The 25,113-nt window shown below is 30.9% G+C and overlaps 1 protein-coding gene across 1 annotated transcript in view; it reads left to right on the top strand.

Moving 5' to 3' along the window:
* SI (sucrase-isomaltase) overlaps positions 1-25,113 on the top strand; it is a 69,342-nt gene that overhangs the window by 37,271 nt on the left and 6,958 nt on the right. Inside the window, exons 23-34 of the mRNA XM_064476918.1 lie at positions 1,701-1,750; positions 2,737-2,907; positions 5,002-5,157; positions 9,680-9,886; positions 11,952-12,106; positions 12,749-12,917; positions 14,371-14,467; positions 14,566-14,678; positions 14,762-14,887; positions 17,062-17,190; positions 17,910-18,020; positions 19,711-19,773. Of these exons, the coding sequence (XP_064332988.1) occupies positions 1,701-1,750; positions 2,737-2,907; positions 5,002-5,157; positions 9,680-9,886; positions 11,952-12,106; positions 12,749-12,917; positions 14,371-14,467; positions 14,566-14,678; positions 14,762-14,887; positions 17,062-17,190; positions 17,910-18,020; positions 19,711-19,773 (1,547 nt within the window). The remainder of the gene's footprint in view (positions 1-1,700; positions 1,751-2,736; positions 2,908-5,001; positions 5,158-9,679; positions 9,887-11,951; positions 12,107-12,748; positions 12,918-14,370; positions 14,468-14,565; positions 14,679-14,761; positions 14,888-17,061; positions 17,191-17,909; positions 18,021-19,710; positions 19,774-25,113) is intronic.

Genomic DNA, 25,113 nt, shown 5'->3' with positions numbered 1-25,113 from the left:
ATGTCCTATATGCCTTTATACATAGTATATGAAACATCCAAATATCTCTAACTTAACTCCAAGAAGCTGTCTACTACATATGGATGTACTCTTACATTTGAAAATATGGAATCTATGAAAAAAAAATCCTGTTCTTTTTAAAGTCTTATCTGTCTATAAAAATATAGATGATGACAATATATCTGCTCCACCATATAATGTATGTATGTATATGTATTGTCTTCCCCTTGTCAGTTGATGGTAATTTCATCTCTACAAGATGCCAAAAACTTTAGAGTTGACTCTCTTCTCTCACAGCCTAGGAATTTCTCTTGGTAACACCTTGATCCAGGTTCTTTCATCAGCTCCAGTATTATTGTAACTACTTTTCATTTTAATTACTGTAGTAGCTCCCTAACAGATCTGTAGGTCAAAAGCTCTTGGCAGTCCCTTTCTACATTCTATTTACTACCTAGCAGATAGAGTAATCCTTTTAAAAGATGACTCAAATCATCACACCTCTGTTCAAAATCTTCTAATGATTCTCCATTTTACCCAGTTAGGAGCCACAGTCTTTACCTAGAGATAGAGTGGTCACCATGTCCCCCTGTACATTTTAAGCACATCAGCCTTCTTGTTCTTTCTCAAAGCCTAAGCACACTAGGTTGAGCTCTGCCATAAGAATAGGTTACAAGCATTTACCTCATAGAAATTCTATAAGAGTGGATTTCAGCAGAACTAAATTTTTTATAATTTTCAGTTAAAGAATGTTGTTGAGATAATATCTCTATTTGTAGCACATGGGACTTCTAAGGTTATTATTATTTCTCAAATTTTATAAATATTCCAAATGCATTCCTTTCTTTCTACTTGCAAAAATGTATATTGATAATTTACTTCATATAAGATGTTTAAAAATACGAGTCGTGATTTAATCAATCTGACATCTGTATACTTACATGTGTTAAAAAATTAAAAATCAGAATTTTCTGAATAATGAATCAGACATGCAAACAATAAAATGACTTTCAATTCAGATTCTGATTCAAATTTTATTTCTTAGTTTTAAGATTTTAAGAAAATTAATGTTACTGAATATACTGCACATCAATTCTAGGATTCCCTTTATATTTTTCACTCTTATTTCTTTCTAATTATTTTAGTTATAATCTTTAGTTTACTGTTAAAGAAACATGTTGATATAAAGTTTTGTTACATATATGATGCAGAAAATAGTTGTTTTCTTCCATTTTCCTTGTTAAAATTTATTTGAATCTTTAACATGTCTCCACAGTCACTCTTTCTTTCTTCAAATAATTTTTAAAAATTGAAAGATGCAAAAGAAAATTGTGGATTGTTGTATTCCTGAGATAAACTGAATGTTATATGGTTTACTAGAAAGAGATAAAATATCATTCAAAACAACAAATTTAGAATTATATGTATTTTACTGTAAGCTTTGCATTCTCTGAATTTCCATAAATATTTAGCAGTATTTGAAAAATCGAACTAGGCAAATATGTACTCATTATCTTTAATTCCTCAGAAAATAGGCTACCAAAATTGTTTCATTTGAAGATAATTAAAAATATAATCTATTTAATTTGCTTCCTTAGTAATTTCTGTTTTTTTCAAATTTCCTGTGTTGTATAACTATAAAAATAAAACAGAGAATTTAACATTACATTTTGTTCTGATAACTTTATTTTTTCCTATTTCAGATACTATACAAAATGGCAACTACATTTTATATACATTTTCAGTTTCTAATGTAAGCATTGTCCTTGGACACATAGTTAAATATATACCTTGTTTATATCTGGGTTATGCCTTTATTATGGACCTTCCTTGGAAAGATGTTTCATTTATCTCCAGAATTCGATGCAAAGAAATGCAGTGAACTGTTAAATTGCTAAATTATAAATAAATTACTGTAACTTATAAAATTTGAATATAATAGATGAGTTTCTGATAATGAAATTGATTCACGGAAATATTTAGACTTCTTGTAGCGCTATGTCTGGTTTAAGCAACATGTCCTAGGAAAATAATTTTTGAAAATGTTTTAATTTATCAATCACTGCAATATTTTGTCATGGATTTGGAGTGAAAATAATAAAACTATGCACAAGGTTAAATTTTGAATAATTAGTAGCAGTGATTTTTGTAGATGTTGGATTTCTTCATACATTCTTTTTTGCCAAAGCTAAGTTATTCTTCACTAACGTTAGGGCTAGAATGAGAAGGGATAAACACGAGTTGAATCATGCATAATTTCGATTATCTCTGAAAAAAAATTTAATGACATGTATACCAAAAATTTGAAAAGAGTTAACTAATAAGTATAATTTATATAGGGTACTTGAATGTGGAAAGCTGTTGAGAATGGAGGGTTAAATGATTGGTCCTTTTCCTATTATACTATATTATTAAATACTAAGTAATGCTATAATTAAATACTAAATACAAAATAACACTAAATTACTAGTAATATCAAATATCAAATAAATAAATTCTAATTTATGTGTAGGATAGAATATTTTATTAGAATTTTGTCTAATTCCTAAGTCCTCTGGCCTAGAATTTTTCACTTAGCAGTTTTCATAAAAATATGTTTGGTTAATTACTTTTTTATTCAGTAAATATGCTATAATTTCTATATTTCTAGGACTGTAAGATTTAATCAATATAAATGTACACTTGTGCTATTTGTATTCTATGACTTTCTTCTTGATATATTATATTCCTTTTTTTCAGAACAAATTAGATATTATATGCACACATTCATCATACCAGGAAGGAACCACTTTAGCATTTGAGACTATAAAAATCCTTGGGTTAATAGACACTGTTACAGAAGTGACAGTGGTGGAGGATAATCAACCAATGACAGCTCACTACAATTTCACTTATGATGCTTCTAACCAGGTAATCTTTTTAAGATACAATCTTTTAAGATATTTTAGCTGTCACATACTGTTAAATTTAACATTGTATAACCATTCAGGCTCTTGACTTTGTGATTTTTTTTCTTCATGATATATCCTTCTTTTCGATCCCTTTTGCTGCTGACATTCCAATATTTGGTCATTTCAATTTATGTTACCATGTCAAACTTAAGGGAAATCCATACTAATTCTCTCTTTCTCTTTCATTTTATCTTGGCTGTCACCAGTGTATGACTTCCTAATATTTTTATACCATTTCCCTAACCCTGAATTGTAACTTACCTATTGCATACAATAAAAATCTACATGTTTCAGTTTCTCATTTAAGACTCCTCTAAGGTGTTGATTTAATCTGTTTCTTCAGTCAGTCTTCCTGCTTCTCCTTTCATGAACTCTCTCTTCTTCGATACATCTAGTGCTTTTTTTCCCCAAAATTTTGTTTACACTCTTCCCTTCTAGTAATCCTTTTCTTATCCTGTAATTTTTGCTTCTTTCAGCAGGTGTACTAAAGAGGGAAAAGGAATGGCAGAATTGGGCTGAAATTCCAGCCCTGCAGTCAGTGCATTTAAGCATAATAAATTAATCTCTTGTTATCTCACCTTCCTCATCTGTAAAATGTAATATTTAATAATAAATGTTATTGGGTAATAAATTAATGTATTTTAAATGTTAGACAAAAATAATTTAAACATTGGAAGTGATTTTCATTGGTATTTGCTTTGCTACCATTCATATAATCCTAATTATTAGTAATATCAGCATAAGTACTAAATTGCGATACAGAACATTTTCTATGGAGTATTTCTGTCTAACTCCTAAGCCTTCTGGCTCAGAGTTTTTCACTTAAAAATTTTCATAAGAATATGTATTGGTTAACTATTTTTTTTATTTAGTAAAGACACTGTAATGTGTATATATATATATACACACATTATATATATATATATATATATATATATATATATATATATACACACACACACATTATATATATATTCCTAGGACTGTAAGAAATAATCAGTGTAACTTAAATAATACAGGCTTATTGAGAACTTTATGACTCTAACAAAGATTATCAAGAGGGCATAATACAAAGTAATTTGATTTGGTTTTTATAATCTCAGTTTATATTTTCTATTTTTATGCTTATGTAGAAATTTACACAGTTGTAGATACATGTTTCTAATTCTGCTGTGCTTAGACTGATATTTATATGAATTTTTATTCCTAAATTATTAAAGTTAAGTTAAATATAAATAAGTAAGCTATGCATATTATTCCCAAGGCATATAAACAATAACCAAACAAAAATTTACAATATTCCAATACTGGAAATAACTGTGTACTAGAATTTGTGTCTGTGTGTGTGTAAATAAATATATATATATATATATATATCCTCCATATATAGAATGTGTGTATTCTATCCTCTTAATTTTTTTCTTTTTGTATAATACTGTATTATCTTCCCTCTAACTTGTCTCTCAAATATTTATAAGCAGTGGATAAAACTACAGAAATAAATAAATAAATATTCTCCTCCTCTGACTCTGGGAGCTTCCAAATAAACCGGAGCAGTCAATTTTTTCTTCGGTTTTTCTTCCTTGTGGGAATTAACATTTATTTCATACCGAGTATGCCCCAGGCATTGTGCTAGATGTATTAAATTTTACGTATTCTTTCTATATAGCAACCTATTTTAGTAGGGATCTTTATCCCCATTTGACAGGGGGAGGAAATTGAAGATGAAATAGGATAAACAATTTCCCTAAAGAATCATGAGCACTAAGTGGCAGAACTGAGAATTGAACTCATGTCTGCATTTCAAGACAATGTTTTTCATCAGTATTCTACAATTTCACAGTTTTCCTGTCTTGAGATTCTAGCTATTTCAGTGGCATGGCATTTTTTCTCCTTTCTAGTCTTTTCGTTTAATATTATATTAAAATTATTCACGATTTGATTTGAAAAACTTCTGTGGGGTTGCTGAATTTTATGAATATTAAGTATTTTTAAATTGTCCAGTAGTCACAAATACTCTTTAATGTTTTTTTTTTTTTTTTTGTCTTCAAAGAATCTCCTAATTTATAATCTCAAGTTTAACCTTGGAAGAAACTTTACTGTTCAATGGGATCAAACTTTATTGGAAATTGAGAAATTTACTTGTTATCCAGATGCAGGAACTGCAACTAAAGAAAGCTGCGAGGATCGTGGCTGTTTATGGCAAACGGTAATAAGAATTTTAATTATTCGTGACATAGCTGTCAATGTAAACTTTACATAGTTTAATTTTAATTCTACTGCATGTAAATTAAATTCATCTAGAGAAGCATCTGAAATTTGAAATCAAGACTTTTGAAATTAGGAAATTAAGGATTACATAGAATCTATGCCACCAGAGAAATCGCCCCCATCCCTCTCCGTTGCTTGATAAAGCAGCATAATCTTTACCATTATGAACGTTTATGGAAGAATTGAAGAAAAGAAGTGAGGAAGGGAAAGAATTCTGAAATCAATAAAAGCCAAATAGTGAAGTATTTTTCCAATATACCACCAATATCTTCTCTTTAAATTGCAGCTCTTCATTCAACTCCATACCCATCCCCCATTGCATTCAGTCCAAGGTCATTTATTTCCATTATCAAAACGAATCTAAAGGATGGGTACTAAAGTTCAAATAACCTCTAACGAGAAAATGTGAAAAATTTATTTTTTCCACTACTATTAGTGTTCAGCACCTTATAGATTTTTAGGTCAAATAAATGAAGCTTTAACATTAGAAGTCCATTAAATATGATGATTTAAGGTACAGATAAAACTTATGTTTCTTTAGACTTTACTGTTGATTCATTGATTCATTTAAAAAATATTAGAGAACTACTATCTTCTAGGCACTGTTCTAGGTGAAAAAAACAAGCAAAAACCCTCTTCTCTGAAAGAGCTTATATTCTAGTGTGGAAAAAAAAACAAATAATCTAAAAATTATGTGTTATGTTGGATAAGTATTACAGGGAAAGATAAAGTAGGAAAGGGGAAAGGCAGGAGGTGGAGAATGGCAATGATGTAATTTTAATGATTGTACAGAGAAAGTTTCTTTGAGAAGGTGGCATTTATTAGAAGAGATGAAGGAAAGAAAAGAAAGGACAATATTTAAGAGGAAAAAAAAACAAAAACCTGAAGTACATCTGAAGTAAGAATGTACCTGGTATAGTCCACAAACAGCAAGGAACAGCAGAAGATGATATTATAGACATATGGAAACAGATAATGTAGACCAGTCACTTAGACCATTTTTAGGATTATTATTTTTACTGTGAAATAGAATGCTAATGGGGAGTTTTGAAGATGAATAAGAAGATTAATTTCCATCTTAATGGGACCATAATGGCTTCTGTGATGAGAACAGACTGAAGACTAAGACAGGGAGACCAGGAAAGAGGCATTTCAGTTATCAAAGTAAAGTATTGGTAGACTGAGCCAGAGTGGTAGTGGTTGAATTAGTAATAAGTGATTGACTTTTGTGCATGTTTTTGAGATAAAGCCATAAAGGGCTGTTACTTGATTGGATGTGGAATATGAGAGGAGAGAAGAGTAAAAGTGACTTGAAGTTCTTGGTTTAAACAACTGGAAAAAAAGAAGTAACAAAGATAGACCAGACTGGGGTGGGAAGGGACAAACATGGAGGGAAAGAGTTATGTTTTGGACAAATTAAGGTTGAGATGCTCAAATACAAATCCAAGTACAATTTTTCAATTGTGAGATATAAACCAAGGAAATTGAACATTTTATATCACTGGTAAGATAAAAAATTTAGATTCAACATATATACAGCATTGAAAGTCATGTAATAGGATGACATCATGAAAGGAATGAGCTTGGATAGAAAAGGGGAAAAGTTCAAAAACTAAACCCTGAGTCATCCAATATTCAGCCTCAAGCAAATGATAAGGAACCAAAACAATTGAGAACAAATTGTTAAAGAAATAGGTTGAAAGCAAAGAAAATGTTGGTTCCTGGAAGCAAAGTGAACACGGCATTTCAAGACAGAAAATTATCAACTGTGCAAATTATGCTTATAAATCAGTAAGATAAGAACTGGAAGCTAACATTTATTATTTGGCAACATGGAAGTCTTTGGTAACTTTTATGAGAGAAATATTGATGGAGTCATGGGAGTAAAAGCCTGGTCAGATTGAGAATGAGATTCAACTGAGAATGAAGAGACAAATTGGAGCTAATGAGTATGGTGAACCTTTTGTATTTTACCCTAAAGAAAGCATGAAGAATAGAGCAGTAGTTGGAGAAATAAATGAGGTGACAGTTTCTCTTAAGATGGGAGAAATAAAATTGGTTTTTTCCATTGAGAATAACCTCTAGTGAATGGAACATTAGTGATGCAGGAGAGTTAAGACTTGCAGAAGAAATGTCTGTTGGCAAGAAGACATGGGATTGGGTGCACACATGACATGGTTCACTTTAGAACTTAGATAGAAGCACAAGCAGTACATATTTTGTAACAGGAGATAAAGAAATGGGTGGGTAGATGTGGTGTTTTGCTCTGACTTTTGTTCTGATTGTTTTCCTTTTCATACTACAATAACTAGGAAAATCATTAAGGGATGATGAGAATAGGGAAGACTTTTTGTTGTTGGAGAAGAAAGAAAATGTTATCCAAAAATGAATGAACTAGGCAAATACAGTATGATTGGATCTTTTGGACAAACTCTAACTTTCATGATTACATAAAGGGAAAGCAGTCTGCATGACTGTATGCATTTTTCAAGCCACATTCAGCCACACTACTGCAGGTACTGAGAACGTTGAGGATAGGTTTTTTTTCCAGTATTGTTGTTCTGCAACTGAGCACAAGAATGCAAGTGAGGGGCATAGGGATTGAGATTATATGAAAAAGGGTGATTTGGAAAAGAAAGAAGCTTGTTGAGGAAGGAGGTGACGATATCAAGGAGTGAAGGTTAAATTACAGTTGTGTTGTGTGGTTACTCTGGTCGTGGTCACTCAGCACATGACCCTTAATTTACCTATTCTGATAGGAAAACACACTAAAGAAAAAAAGTTAATCTTTTTGAAGGTTTAATATAGCAAAGAATTGTTGATACTTCCTAAATATTGATAATTTTAGAAAAATTTTATTTAGAACTTCCCAGTATCTCTCTGATTCTTCAAAATCATCTCTGTATTCACCTAATTTCACATTTGTACTAAAGCTGACATCAGATCACATTAATTGTAAGGTTTCTATTGCTCTAATGCCATCTAAAAACCTTCGATTTAAAAATCTCAGAAATGATATTACAAGAGATAACTACTTCTCAAACATATAGATGTATGGAAAAGAGCAAGTTTGAACATTTAGAAAGAGAGAGAGAAAATACAATGATGCTTTTTAAATTTAATCAGTTAGATATTACTTGGGTAAGACAAATTTTTAAGGAATTATCTATTGACTACTTAGCCTATAGCAGTTATACAGTTTCCACATTTAACGAGTAAGATTATTTTCATCCTAACTAAAAATATCAATGTTGATAAACTATCAAGAAAGATAAATAAGAATACTTATAAAATGATAACGGGAAAGAAATAATGGGCAGAAAGGTAGCTACGAGGGCGATATATGCCAACTTTGCAATTTTCTTAAGTCTGTCCTTTTCCTGGTTCCACTGGCACTCAATTTCATGCATTTGGAATGAGTACTGTAGTATTCCCATCAGTTAAGGACTGCTTGAAGCTGAGAGTATTGGAAACATAAAATTTGATTTGGTTAAACAAAATAAGATTTACTTTTTTCTTACAAAAAAAAAACCAAAAAACGAATTCCAGGCCTAATATTCTGTTACCTCAATGTCATGTGTCTCCTATTTATCATTTGTCTTTCATCCTCAAAGTTTTATTATGCCATTAAATATGCATTCCAGGCCTGGAAGGTAGAAGGCCAAAGAGCATCATAACTTAATCAGCTTATACCCTTTTCTTTTACAAAGGTCTGTGTTGGGGCTGGGAGGTGACGGGGAGGGGGATCACATACAACTTCCTCAAAAGAGACTGGGAAATGTAGGTGGGCATATTGCTCCTCCCAACAATATATTAATTTCATAAATAAGAAGATGATAGAATGGATTGTGGTGAGGCAACCAGGCATCAGTGCCATAATGTATCATTCTTTTTCAGAGATCCTAGCTTCCACCGCTATACAAAAGCTCTGATCTTTGATTGTAGTTCCTATTTTAAATACTGGTCAGGATGTAATTAACCAATATAAAGCCCAGTCATGAAATAAGGAATCATAACAGTTTGATTTGAACTGAAAGAAAAGAACTTTAAATTCATGACCTTCTAGGTTTGTTGTAGAGACATTTCACAGATAAAAATGGCAATAATCCATACTAAGTGTAAAAACAAGCATGGGATCAAAATTTATGAGTAATACACTTAATTACTTTCAAAGGCAAAACAGTTATTCTATATTCTGAGTTGAAAAATTGTGGCATTTGATTGTTCTGCTCTACTGGCCTATCTTTAGGGTCAAAATACAAATATTCTATTTAACATTTTAGTACATAGTGTGTCATGTTGTATAATAAATATTTTGTGTTATGACTGCAGTTTCATTTTAGCATTAAACAATAAAAAGTGTAAGTCATACAACATGTAATTAAACATGTCTACCTTATTTTTTTATTTAAATATTACAGTGCTTACATTTTCTGGCAATGAACATGTATTGTTTTTAGGCTCCTTTCGGATCCAAAGCACCTGAATGTTACTTTCCTAAAGAAGACAACTCTTATTTAGTCCATTCAACTCAGTACTCATCAGTGGGTATAACAGCTGACCTCCAGCTAAATACTGTAAATGCTCGAACAAAGCTACCTTCTGATCCCATCCCAGCTCTTCGTGTAGAGGTGAAATATCACAAAGATGATATGCTGCAGTTTAAGGTATCATTTATAAACTATTACAATGGATGATTCATCTCTCAAGGGAAGAGATCTTTAAATAGGTTAGGTGCTTGGATTTTTAATGTAATATTAAGGATTATTAATTGGGTTGATGACATTTTGTTTCTATAAAAGTAAAGCTTTTTTTGCTACAGAGCTTATAGCTAAATGCACAATAAATAAAACTTTTCATTTTTGCTAACTTGAGAATAATTAGGCAGATAGTGGTGTTTTTTTAAAATTATTTAATTCTTGATAAATCAACTAATCACTTAGAATTGGACTATATTGGTTGTCCTATTAAAATAAATGATTCAGAAAAAAAAATGCAACAGGATGCTTACTGTTTTCCATTGTTTTTAAGTAGTGATATGAATTTTCTGACCAGTGCAATAAGAAATACAAGAGAGAATTTCTTTCAATAGTTACACTTAGCAATTATGTTTTACTTAAGAGCTCTGAGGAAATCCACTGAGAAAACTACTAGAAATGGTAAGAAAGATCAGCAAAATTACTGGATATAAAATAGTTATCTGCAAAAAATGTTTTACTGTAGACAATTACTCACCATTTAAAAGCTGAAATGTTGGCAGATCCCATTTGCAAAATCAAATGAGAAAATCAGTCCAACAAACAACAAAAATATCAAAAATCATAGGGATAATTTGACTGTTTGTAAGAAAAAAAAACTATTAAAAAATGTTGATAGGTATTAAATAAGTACCAAAAAAATCCAAAGAAAAAAATCCAACTGAATTGCTTTAAAGTTAAGTAATTTTAGATCAATTGTTGCTTCTAAAGTATTTCCATAGACTCTTGGTAAAATATTCTTTGAGACTTAATAGAATAACCTTTAAGTAAAATAAACATGACAATGGCAATAGTTAAAACTTAAAAACAAGTGAAGATGCTAAAATGTACAAAATTAAAACACTATGGAGCTGCAGGTAGAAATACCTGATAGTTTATTGAAAAAAGGATGTCATAGGAGATGTAATATATATTATTTTTAATAAATATATATGTTTACACATAAAATAAATCAAACATAAGCCCAGATAAAAAAAATTAGCTGCATATTTATCTTGTATCTGCCTAGTAAAGGACTTTCAAATTACAGATACAAAGGAAAAATCCCATGGATAAAAATCTATCTTGTATTACATAAAAATTTAAAATATTTCAACATCAATAAACACCAGAGACAATTAGAAGGCAAACAAAAAATGGATAAGTATCTGACACATATATGACAAATGGAAAACAATTTCAACTCATACAATCATGAAAAATATTAAGACCTCAAAAGCAGACATTCAACAGAAGAAGAAATAAAATTTGGAACAAAATGTTAAAATACACTTATAAAAATGAAAAGAACAAAGCCAGATACAAAGAATAGGAAAACTAAATGTTGAATAATCATGTAGCAAAAGGTTTATCCTCATAAGCAAGAAAATAAATAACAATTTTAGAAATAAAAATGCTTTTTAATTTAACATAAAATAGTATTAAAGAATGCATTTGGGTGAGAGTATTAATTAGTACACTAATTCTGGAAAACAGTTTACCAACAGATATCATAGATCCTACAAATGTTAGTATACTCTGACCTAATACCTTCACTTCTAAGTAATGTACTGGGGAAAGACATAAATGAACATAAATTAGCATTAGCATTCATTGTAAGATCATACATAATAGCAAAAATATTGAAACAATTTTTTGTCTAATCATTAGATGGTAAATAACTTTGTATATCCAATATAAGAGAATGTTAGCTCTAAAAGTTATGTTTTTGAAAATTTCTCATTGTATGGAAAAATAAATTATAAAACATTAAAACAGATAAAATGCAGTACATAATTTGATTCCATTACATGTCGATGTATGCATCTGGAATTCTATATAGATATATGGGCCATGGAGACTGAATTAGGAATTATATAAATAAGAATTCTAAATATTCTTGTTTGAACCATTATTTAAATTATTTAATAATATGTACACAATATGTCAGCAATAAGAACAAAACATATCTGTTGTCATTATTTCTCTGTGATAGATTTATGATCCCCAAAATAAGAGATACGAAGTTCCAGTACCATTAAACATTCCAACTACACCAATAAGTACTTATGAAAATAGACTTTATGATGTTGAAATCAAGGAAAATCCTTTTGGCATCCAGATTCGAAGGAGAAGCACAGGAAGAGTTATGTAAGTGACTGAATTATTTGACATGAAGGATACTTTGATTTTAGTTTAGGAGGGAAAAAATTAGATATTATTTTCAGACTCTACAGTGCTAAAGTGTCATCAAACCAAAGGTCGTTTTAGGTGTATTAAAGTCTTGGGTTATTTTAACATTTAAAACTGAAACATAGCAAACCTGTGAATTACCATTAAGGATTGGTCTAAAATTTCATTTACACTTTGGATATGGTTGATTTCATTACTAAATATCAGACCCATTTTTCTAATCAAGTGGGGAACAGAAACTGAGAATCCTATTGAAAAAGCATGATAAGCGCTGGCAAAATAGTAATGGAAATGTGTTATATAAATAATTTACTAGAACTGTTGAAATTGGAGGGGTTTTTGGTCCTGGAATTTGATACAATTAAAACTATCTCTGCCAGGAATTGAGAAAAATAGATATCCAATATATTTCTTAACTTAGCCAAAAAAATGTATTGAAATAATTATCCATTTCCATTTGTATCTGGGTATGATAAGGTATATAGAGAAAAATACTATTGCTTTTCATATCACCTAACAAAGAAATACCATTATTATTTCTGATACTACTTGTATGTGTTTACAGAAATATAATTGTTTTTTGTTTTGTTTTGTTTTCAGCTGGGATTCTCGCCTACCTGGATTTGCTTTTAATAACCAATTCATTCAAATATCTACGCGCCTGCCATCAGAATATGTATATGGTTTTGGGGAAGTGGAACACACAGCATTTAAGCGAGATCTGAACTGGCATACTTGGGGAATGTTCACAAGAGAACAACCCCCTGGTGTAGGTACCAATATTTGACTACCCCATGTGGCAACTAAGATCATGATTTGTATCCTAGCCACTTCTTCAATATTGAAGTAATGAAAGGGGCTAGAGATCTCCAGAGCAGCTAGAGTGATTTTCTGAAAAACAAAGAAGTCACCATAAATTACAAGTGAAAGTAGATGACTGGATAACATCATTGACCTCAGTGAGAAGTGAGATTGTGACCCAATTCCTTACCCTCTCAACTGCAAAGAAAGAACATTCAGATTTGGCATTCCCTGCCAAATCTATGTTTACTTCCAGTTTTTAGAAAATAGCTGGCTAGGGTTCTCCTTGGAATTTTTTTCTACTCCTTAGATAAAGATTTGATGCTAACTTTTTCCTTTGTTACCCCAAGCTGCAGCTGTGCATTTCTATGAGGCTATACTACTAGTTCCAGCTTTAGAAAATGATTTTATATGTTCATGACACTTTTCCCAATATTTTGCCTTATTAATGAAATATATTTCATGAATATTAATGCACTGCACATCTAATATTAACTATAATTATTCTAAACATATGAAAAATATATCTTAAATAAAAATATTAGCTCATTTCCATTTGTCACGTGTGATGTACTTAAAGGGTATATTCAGTATAATATTATAAATATGTATACTATCACAACACTTTAAGGTGTTCAAGCAACATTTATTTGTATCACAGTAGCTCAAACTTCGATTATAAAAGCTGTTTTTCATTTGTTCTAATTTGAAAGACTATGTTTCACCAAAATTTACTTCTTTAAAACCCTTCAATATTAGTTGGCATTATTAAGTTAATATAACCTTGATTCTCAATATATAAATTTTCTTTCACATGCTAACCAATTACTAGGATTCAGTGTGGGTCAAATATGTCAGTTTGAATAGGGATCATCAACTTGTAAGTCTTGTAACCTTTGAGAAAACATTTCATGACCCTGAGTATAGGTTTTCTATTCTGAAAAAATGAAAAGATCTAGCTGAAAATGAAATTAAATGCTTTATATATAAACAATATATTATCATTTAAAATATCGTAAAATGTTACATTAACTTAAATATTATCATATTAAGTACTTAAGGGGTTTGATCATTTTAATCATTTATAGGATATTTTATTATTGAAAAAGAAATACCAATTAATAAATTAATTAAGACACATAACCTGTGGAAAGGAACCCAATTATTCTAAAACCACTGGTTTCTTACATTAGTTATTGAGGTAGTACTTTAGAGTGTTAGACATTTGTATATTCATTTGCATGCTCTCATTGCAGTAACAGTTCAAATAATAAATTATTTTCTAAGGGAAATGTGTTTGTGTGTGCAATAAAGGAACATTTGAATTCCTAGGCTCAGTCTTCTTGTGAACTTAAATATTACATTAACAAAATTCACATGCTATCATTATTTAAAAATATATTATGTTTTTTAAATTTTAGTATAAACTTAATTCTTACGGATTTCATCCCTATCACATGTCTCTGGAAGATGAGAGCCATGCTCATGGAGTTCTCTTACTTAACAGCAATGCAATGGGTAAAACACTTTTTTAAAATTTCTCATATTTTATGTGACTCTTTAATGAAATTATAACTTATACAGAGATAAAATTTAATCATATTTTGGATTTCCAGATGTTACATTTCAACCAACTCCTGCTCTAACATATCGCATAATTGGAGGAATCTTGGACTTTTACATGTTTTTGGGCCCATCTCCAGAAGTTGCAACAAAGCAATACCATGAAGTATGAGTGTACTTTTTCATAAAAACATAAATTTTTTTATAATATAAAATAATTCTCTTAACTCAGAAATAATTTTTTCAAAGGTAATTGGCAGACCAGTCATGCCACCTTATTGGGCTTTGGGATTCCAGTTATGTCGTTATGGGTACAGAAATACTTCAGAAGTTCAGCAAGTATACAATGACATGGTGACTGCTCGGATCCCCTATGTATGTATATAAATTTTTAAGATATTATTGAACATGTCATCTGTAAAAGCAGAATGAAATAATCAAACATATGTACTTTAAAATTATTTTTAAACATTTGACAATAATCAATGCTTAGTAGCACAAAATGAATTGGGTATGGTATTTTATTGATTGTCTTTATCAGGTGGATAAAGGAAATGGGATAATACCATTCCTTTTCATTGTTTCTCACCAGTTCAATGATTGTGAGTTGTACTAAACAAGTTATTATGCACTTGCTTTTCTTTCAGAACCTTTGGGTTTCATAAGTAGTCAAACACATTCCCCATATTCTCTTTAGATCAGAGTAAGTGTCCATAGGAATCTCTTTCATCAACTGATGTGACAAATTACAAAAAAGGAGACAATACTCGTAATGTTAGAATACAGAATTAGAGGGCTTGCTGAGTATCTTCCCTCACTGTTTGGGAAACTAAATATTCATAAGTGTCCAGAAATAATCAGTCCCTGTGGTTTTATTTTTAACAAGAATAAGGAACCCTAGCAATCCTCCTAGTAACATTTAAACATTGAAATATGGAATGCTTAGTATATAAGAACTCATTCTAAGAAGGATAAGAAGGACCTCATTTATAAGACATCAGTACATATAGTAGAATCCAACATATGATTGCTGAATACTTTATTATGGGGAAATTAATTATATAGGTTGATGATGTAACAATACACAAGTGGAAATTTTATAAAGAGAGATTTTCCATTATTAGGTCTACTATGTCAGCCATATTTTTATAACACCTAAAAGAAGTAATTGACCTAATATATATTAACAAAATAATTTTTAAAAAGGTTAGTAGGTCTAAGTTAAAGATTTTGTGATAAAATTAAAGCATTTATTAATTTAAACATATTTGTAAATACCTACCTATGAACAATATTTTGCTTTTTTAAGCCTGGGCTATTATTTCTCAAATGACTTTGGTGGATAATGAAAGAATAATTTTATAATAATTGGTGGATTTACTAATAATTCTTTTTTTCCTTTGGCAATGTTAGAGTTATTTGAAATTATTCCATATTTGCTACAATTGTGTTTCCAAAAATGGAGAAATACCTATTTCTGTATACTATATAAAATTCCAAACTGCCATTTAACATAATTTTATAGCCTCATAAATTCTTTACTCCTGTGTCTTCCTATTTCCTTTGGTAATTACGTAACAAAAGATACTGATTTGAGTATAGAGATTCCTCAAAAGACTAAAAATAGTATTACCATATGATCCAGCAATCCCACTCTTGGGCATATATCCAGAGGGAACCTTAATTCAAAAAGATGAATGCACCCCAATGTTCATAGCAGCACTATTTACAATAGCCAAGACATGGAAACAACCTAAATGTCCATTGACAGATGACTGGTTAAAGAAGTTGTGGTATATTTATACAATAGGATATTATTTAACTATAAAAATTAATAAAATAATGGCATTTGCAGCAACATGGATGGACCTGGAGATTGTCATTCTAAGTGAAGTAAAAGCCAGAAAGACAAAGAAAAATACCATATGATATCACTTACATGTGAAATCTAAAATGAAAGATGAACTTACTTACAAAACATAAACATATTCACAGACATAGAAAACAAACTTATAGTTACCAGGGGGAAAGAGGGTGGGAAGGGATAAATTGAGAGTTTCAGATTTGTAGATAACTAAATAATATATATATAAAATAGATAAACAACAAATTCATACTATATAGCACAGGGAACAATATTCAGTATCTTGTAATAACCTTTAATGAAAAAGAATATGAAAACAAATACATGTATGTTCGTGTATGACTGAAGCATTATGCTCTACACCAGAAAATGACACAAGACTGTAAACTGACTATGCTTCAGTAAATATATATATTTAAGAAGATAACTGATTTGAAAGGATTTTTACTTCTATACCAACATTTTACTTCTGTATCAACTTAACAAAACAAAACATTTATATGAACTTGCTCTTAGAATACTTTGTCTTTACATGCTACTTTTATTTCTTGCACATAATACTACTTGACCAATTCTCTTAAGCATTGAAACTTTCATATTGCTATTACTTTCATAAGTCTAATAGAATATAATAAACTCACTCTTTTGATTCTTATCCCACTACCACAATTCTCATATCTTTCAGGATGTTCAATACACAGACATTGATTACATGGAAAGGCAACTAGACTTTACAATTGATGACGAATTCTGGGACCTTCCTCAGTTTGTTGACAAAATAAGAAATGAAGGAATGAGATACATCATTATCCTGGTCAGTATTTACATTTTATATTTTATCTGAGTGTTACTATCTTGATTTTGTTAATATTTCTCTCCTGAATGATGGACGGAAAGGTGTTTCAGAATATGAAGTATGTAACTTTGGATTCTCCTCCCAAATCTAAAACCTTTTCCTTTAACACATTTTATTTATATGGTCTGCCACAAGGCTACCTCAGTCTTAGGTATATCCTTAGAGACCGAAGACTAAACAAAGCTAGGAGTCAAAGGCAGGCTGTTTTCTAGTTATTAGCCAAGTTACAAACTAGCCTCAATTTATGGAAGCTGTCACAAAGTGGTGATGGATTTTCTATTCCTATACAATTCTCAAATCATTCTATGGGACTGCTTCTTATGCTTGTCACATTTAAAAATTTGCCTTCAAGTTACTGATTTTGTAGGGAGACTGTTTCATCAATATCTTACAGAAAGAAAGCTAGGCAGTCAGAAATCCCACTGGAGAAGTAAAAACAAAACAAAAACACTAGTAATCTTGCTTGAAATCATAGCTAATACATTTTCAAAAGTTCTTAAAATTTTCTTCTAGGGAATTCACAAGGCTATCTAGCTAGAACTCAAAAGTTTATACCATCAGTCCACTTGTCAGTCCACATGAGAATACAATGGAAAATTGTAATGTTTCTTAACAGCTACCCAACTGGCTATACTTTTATACCATAGTTATCTGGCTTGTATTTTTTTTAATTTTAGGATCCAGCAATTTCAGGAAATGAAACAAAGCCTTACCCTGCATTTGAAAGAGGACAGGAAAAAGATGTCTTTGTCAAATGGCCTAACACCAATGATGTTTGTTGGGGAAAGGTATTGAATTGATATTTTGAAATAAAATAAGTATAACAATGCCATTTCATTGAAAGTTTCTATTTAACTAAGCAACTGTTAAAGACATATTCAGAGTAAGAGATGTAATGATTTAATAGCTAATAAATAAAAGAACAGGTACTCTGAGTTCAATCTCAATTACTAGAAACAGAGAAAGAATTCATATGCTGTATGTTTAAATACTATTCGTTTCATCTTTAAATTGCTATTTATTGTATTTCTTGGTACCTTTTTCTTTAAATTGCTATTTATTGTATTTCTTGGTACCTTTTGTGTTTTATTATAAAACTACCATTAATAAGATGGCTACTCATCATTCTATACTACAGGGGTCATTTAAATGTTTGTAACTTCTCTTAAAAGCATCTTATTAATAAAATAAAGAATGTTGTTAAAAGCTATACTTACATCCCTGTCCTGAACAAGGAATGTAATGCATTATATTTCATTTAAACAATAATATTCAGACCTGGATATATTAATATATAAAACATCTTGAGTTGGCTTATATATAAAAGAGTAAAGAAAAAAATATCCACTAGTCATAACTAGAATGAAAAAGAATCCCATAATGGGAGATGTAATTAAATGTGATGTGGGATTCTTTTTGGAACTTGTACCAAAAATAGAATGTTAGTGATAAAAGTGGTGAAATTCGAACATGGCCTGTAGATTAGTTAATAGTGTGTTAATATTAATGTATTGGTTTTAATCATTGTTGTATGGTTATGAATATATTAATATTAGGGAAAGCTCAATGATGGGTATAGGAGAACACTAGGTATAATGTGTGTGATTTTTCTATACATCTGAAAATATTTCAAAATTAAAGTATAAGAGAACAAAGTCTGTGATAAACTCAGTAAAAAAATCATAATATTTTAAGAAACATGCAAGTAGAGATTACGTGACTATAGAAAGAGATTTTTTTCTTTCCTGCCTTCCTCTCCTCATTCTGTACTTCTATACAATTTCTCAGATTTCTACCTTTACAGCACTATTCTCTGTCAGCAACTAGTCCCTTGTATGTAATTACTCCTTTGAGGATTATCTACATTTTTATGTGGAACTTTCTACTTTCTACAACATAGATTCAAATCCCAGAGCTTTTGGCATGCTTGAATTTGGGCTCTGTTTTGTGTTTGTGGCTGGCGTGGAAGAAAACATTGGTAGGCAGGGAGGCAAGAAAGGAGGATTTAGTAATAACTGTGAAAACCAAGAAAATATTTGCCTCAGCATTGCATCATCCAACTCATATGTTCAGTTCTTTTCATACAAAATTTTTTTATCTTTTTAGATTTTAATCCTGAGTGATTGTAGAAACTATTTTAATATACCACATTAAGTTAAATATAGTATATACTTTTCATATTTATTTTTGACCAGAGCTTTTGGTTATATGCATTGCTTTTAAATCATTACCTGCCACAAAGGTTGGTATTCTTTTCTTATTTGCCATATTAAAGAGGAGATTAATATGGAAAATGGGGCTAGTTTGCAAATGATACATATACCAAAACACAAACTAATAAAAATAATTGAAGGAATTATTGATCTGGAGCTCTTGAGTCTATAATACATTTCTAAAATTCTATTATACTTCATTTACAACAGTCATATCACACTGAATTTATATGAATTGGTTTCCCATTTTTTTCTCTCTTTGTAGGTTTGGCCAGATTTGCCTAATGTGACAATAGATGAAAGTCTAACTGAAGATGAAGCTGTTAATGTAAGTTTTATACTGATTAACTATATAACTAAAAGAAATTCGGCACTCTGATTTAATGACCACTTTGACCAATAATTCATTTTGAATGCTTTCCTTAAAAAAGTGATGGCTTATATTCTAATTCTCTATATCAAACCATATTAAATCAAATTTATTTACTTCTAAATACCAACCTGTTTCAGTTACTCTGTTAAGCAATTTACATTTTATTTTATTTAATCCAAGCAATAATTATTTTTTAAAATTTTTATTTTATTGAATATTTAACATGACATTTACTCTCAACATTTTAAGTTTACAGTACAGCATTCTTCACCCTAGGGACAATGTTGTAGAGCAGATCACTAAAACTTATTCATCTTACATAATCAACACTTTATGCCTATTGAATAGCAACTCCCAATTACCCTTGGAACTCCAGTCCCTGGCAACTACCACTCAACTCTCACATTCTATGAGTTTGACTGTTTTAAATACCTCACATAAGTGGAATCATGCAGTATTTGTCCTTCTATGACTGGCTGATTTCACCCAGCATAATGTCCTTTAAGTATATTCATGTTGCCCCGTGTTTCAGGATTTCCTTCTTTTTAGAGACTGAATAGAATTCCTTTGTTTGTATATACCACATTTTCTATATCAATTCATCCATCAATGGTCATTTAGGTTATTTTGACATCTTTACTCTTGTGAATAGTGCAGCAACAAATGTGGGAGTTCAAATAGCTCTTCAAGATCCTGATTTCAAGTGTTTTGGGATAAATGCCTGAAAATTGGATTTCTGGATCGTATGGTAGATCTATTTTTAATTTTTTGTAGACTCTTAATATTGTTTTTCTTAGTGGCTGCACCATTTGCATTGATATCAACAGTGTACAGGGATTCCAATTTCTCCACATCTTTACCAACACTTGTTATTCTTTGGGGTTTTTTTTTGGATAGTATCCATACTAACATATGTGAGATGATACAACATTATGGTTTTTACTTGTGTGCCCCTAATGATAAGTGATATTGGGCATCATTTCATCTACCTGTTGGTCATATGTCTGTGCTCTTTAGAGAAATGTCTCTTCAAGTCCTTGCCCATTTTCTGTGTTATTAGTGTTTATTGAGTTGTAGGACTTCCTTATATACTTTCAAAATTCAGCTTTTATCAATACATGGTGTGTAAATATTTTGTCCCATTCTCTAGGTTGCCCTTTCACTTTGTTGATTGTTTCCTTTTCTGTGCAAAATCTTTTTAGTCTGATGTAGTCTCACTGGTGTATTCTGGGGTTTTTTTTACCTATGTTTTGGTGTCACAGCCATAAAATCTTTGCCAAGATCCATGTCATGAAGATTTTTCCTTATATTTTTTTCCTCTGAATACCTCTGCAGTTTTGGGTGTTACATTTAAGTCTTTAGTCAGTTTTGAGTTGAGTTTTGTCTATAGTATAAGACTCTAATTTAATTCTTCTGCATGTGAATATCCAGTTTGTTAAAGAGACTATACTTTCTCCATTGTGTATTCTTGGCACCCTTGTCAAAGGTCAACTGACTATATATGTGTGGATTGATTTCTGAGCCATTGGCCTGTGTGTCTGTTTTTATGGAAAGATCATGCTGTTTTAATTGTTGTAGCTTTGTAATAAATTTTTGAAATCAGGAAATGTGATGCCTTCAGCTTTGTTCTACTTTCTCAAGATGATTTTGGCTATTCAGGGACTTCTACATTTCCAAATGAACTCTGAAATGTTTTTTTCTATTTCTGTAATAGATGCTATTAGGATTTTGATAGGGGTTTCACTGACTCTGTAGATTCCTTTGGTACTATGGACATTTTAACAGTATTAATTCTTTCAGTCCATGAACATGGTTTATCTTCCTATTTGTTTCTTCAATATCTTTCATTAATGCTTTATAGTTTTCAATGTACAGATCTTTCACCTCATTAATCAGGTTTATTCCTAAGTATTTTATTATTTTTGTTGCTGTTGTAAATGGGACTATTTTCCTAATTTTCCTTTCAGATAGTTTATTGTTGGTGTATAGAGATGTAACTGATTTTTGCATGTTGATTTTGTATCTTACAACTTTGCTGAATTCATTTATTAGTTCTAATGTTTAATTGTGTGTGTGTGTGTGTGTGTGTGTGTTCTTTGGTGTTTTCTACATATAAGATCACATCATCTATAAACAGGGACACTTTTACTTCTTCCTTTCTGATTTGGATGCTTTTTTTCCTATTCATGCCTAGTTATTCTGGCTAAGACTGCCAGTACTGTGTTAAATAGAAGTGACAAGAGTGAGCATCCTTGCCTTCTTCCTGATCTGAACTAAAAAGCTGAAAATTTTTCCTGAATGAACATGATATTAGCTTTGGGAATTTAATGTATGTCCTTTATTATGTTGAGGTAATTTCCTTCTCTTAGTTTATCAAGAGTTTTTATCATGAAAGAGTTGAATTTTGTCAAATATTTTTTCTGCATTTTTGTTGAGATGATCATGTGATTTTTATCACTTATTCTGTTAATGTGCTATATCACAGTCTATGACTTTTGTATGTTGAATAATCCTTTCCTCACAGGGAAATCCCATTTGCTCATGGTGTGTGATCCCTTTAATGTGCTGTTAAATGTGGTTTGCTAGTATTTTATTGAGCATGTTTGCATCTATATTTGTCAGATATTGTTCTGTAGGTTTTTTTTAGGGGGAGGGGGGTTTGTGGGGTCTTTGACTTTGGCAGCAGGGTGATATTCACCTCTTAAAATGAATTTGGAAGTATTCTCTCCACTTCAGTTTTTTTCAGATGAATTTGAGAAGGATGAGCATTAATTCTTTCTTAAATGTTTGGTAGAATTCACCAGTGAAGCCATCTGGCCCTAGACTTTTCTTTGCTGGGAAAACTTTGATTACTGATTCAATCTCCTTATAAGTAATTTCTCAGATTTTGTTTCTTCATGTTTCAGTCTTGTTAGGTTGTATGAAACTAGGAATTTGTCCATTTCTTCTAGGTTATCCAGTATGTTGTATAATTGCTTATCATGGTCTTTTATGATCCTTTTTATTTCTGTGGCATCAGTTTAATGTCTCATCTTCTGTATCTGACTTTATTTAACTTTATATTTTTTTCTTAGTCTAGCTAACAGTTTGTAAATTTTGTATATGCTGTCTACAAGAAACTCAGTTTAGATTTGAGGACACACATAGACTGATAGTGAATGTATGAAAAAACATATTCCATAGAAACAGCAACCAAAAGAGAGCAGGGGAAGCTGTACTTATATCAGACAAAATAGACTTAAGTAAGAAACTGTCACAGGAGACAAATAAAGGCATTATACAATGATAAAAGAATCATTCTTCAGGAGGATATAATGATTATAAATATATGTACACCCAACATCAGAGCAACTAAATGTATAAAGCAAACATCAACAGAACTGAAGGGAGAAATACATAGTAATACAAAAATAGTTGGAGACCTCAATATTTCACTTTCAATAATGGATAAAGCAACCAGACAGAAAATCAACAAAGAAACAGTGGACTTGAACAACACTATAGACCATATGAATATGACAGACATATACAGAGCATTCTACCCAACTGGCAGAATATACGTTCTTCTCAAAAGCATATGGAACATTCTTTGGATATATTACATTGGGTCATAAAACAAGTATTAATAAATTTAAGAAAGTTGAAACCATACCAAATATGTTTAGTGACCATAGCAGAATGAAACTAGAATCAATGTCAGAAAGAAAACTGGAAAATTCGCAAATATATGGATAATTTCCACAGCACACTTGCAATAGCAAGTGGATCAAAAAAGCAATCAAAAGGGGAGTTAGAAAATATCTTGAGACAATGAAAAATGAAAATACAACATACCGTCTCTTACAGAATGCAGCAAAACCAGTACTGAGAGGGAAGTTTACAATGATATGCATTCATTAAAAAAAAGACCTCAAATAAGCAACCTAAGATACACCTTCAGGAACTAGGAAAAGGACAAACTAGCTTCAAAGCCAGCAGAAGGAAGTTATAATGATTAGACCAGAGATAAATGAACTAAAAAATATCAAAGCAATAGGGAAAAAATCAATGAAACTAAGAGTTTGGCAATCAATCTTTTAGGTAAATTGAGTTATCATAATTAAATCGCACACGTTCCTGTAAGTGTGAAAAATTAGAGGAGTATTCTTACTGAAAATTTACCGAATTATTTCTAAAGTAGAGTTCAAAGAATTATTGAATCATATTGTTGAGGGAAAAAGTCAGAGTTTTATTTCAGTTGGAGTTCTACTCATTAGTGTTGGGTAGTATTAGCAATACTGTAGAGGAAGGCATGGTTCTTTGTATAGATTTTGGAGGATAGCTTCAATTTACAATGGCTTATGTAGAATTGCTTTGGATTCTCTTCCATAAAATTATAAAAGAATGTTGAATCACAGGTACCTGATGAAATTTATGGATATAAGCAATGATTTATATTAAAGGAATAAAAGCAGCCATGTGATAATAAAATACTCAGAAAAATGAATAAATTGTGAAAACAGCAGAACAATGAAAGTTAAGAAACAAAATGTAGTGTTACCGTTCTTACTATTTCTCATTGTGATCTAGGAGAGATTCCATAGAAAATGCTTATTGAATATAACCTATCTAAACCTTCTTTCTTTATGAGTAAAATGCATTTATTGGGCAAAGTGATGAAGTCCCTTTTTAACTCTAAAAATATTCATGATACATGTTTTGTAAACCCCTATATTGTCTACTATGCATTTTTCTCTATGCACAATGCCCTCACATATTCTTGTTCATAGAGAAGACTGTTCTGGCAGTTACTGTGCAGTCAAAGTATGACAGGAAAGCATGCAGGTGATGCTGTTTTTCAGGCAATTGATTAACCTGCAGAAGGCCCAACCTCTGCTAACACACAAACCTTGGAGTTTATACTGGTAGGTCAGCAAGTAGGGAATTTTCTTGGTAGGGAATGGAGTATATCACTTCCTCTCCACTGGGGAGGAGGGGGAAAGGGTTAGATGTGAGAGAGAAAGAGAAAGAAAGTTGGTTGAGTTGATGGAAAAATATGTTGGTTTCAGAAGGGCAGAAAGCTGAATAAACAAAGTTTTATCAGAAAAATAGGCTAAACCAAGGTCCTTTCCTCTCCCACATGCTCCATAAAGGTAAACCTGCAATGTAGGACTCTAAAAATATGGAGAAAAAAGTTCCCTATCACTCTAAGAAGCACTGGAAATATATTTCTGTGTGTTCTGAACTGGTTCTTTGCAATCCATATAGAACCCCAAGGCTGCTCTCTTCTCTCTCCGTGTATACCTTTCTCCCTCT

The sequence above is a fragment of the Camelus dromedarius genome, chromosome 2 (genome assembly GCF_036321535.1).
Source record: "Camelus dromedarius isolate mCamDro1 chromosome 2, mCamDro1.pat, whole genome shotgun sequence".
NCBI classification, from domain to species: Eukaryota; Metazoa; Chordata; class Mammalia; order Artiodactyla; family Camelidae; genus Camelus; species Camelus dromedarius.
This window is presented reverse-complemented; position numbering and strand designations above follow the sequence as displayed.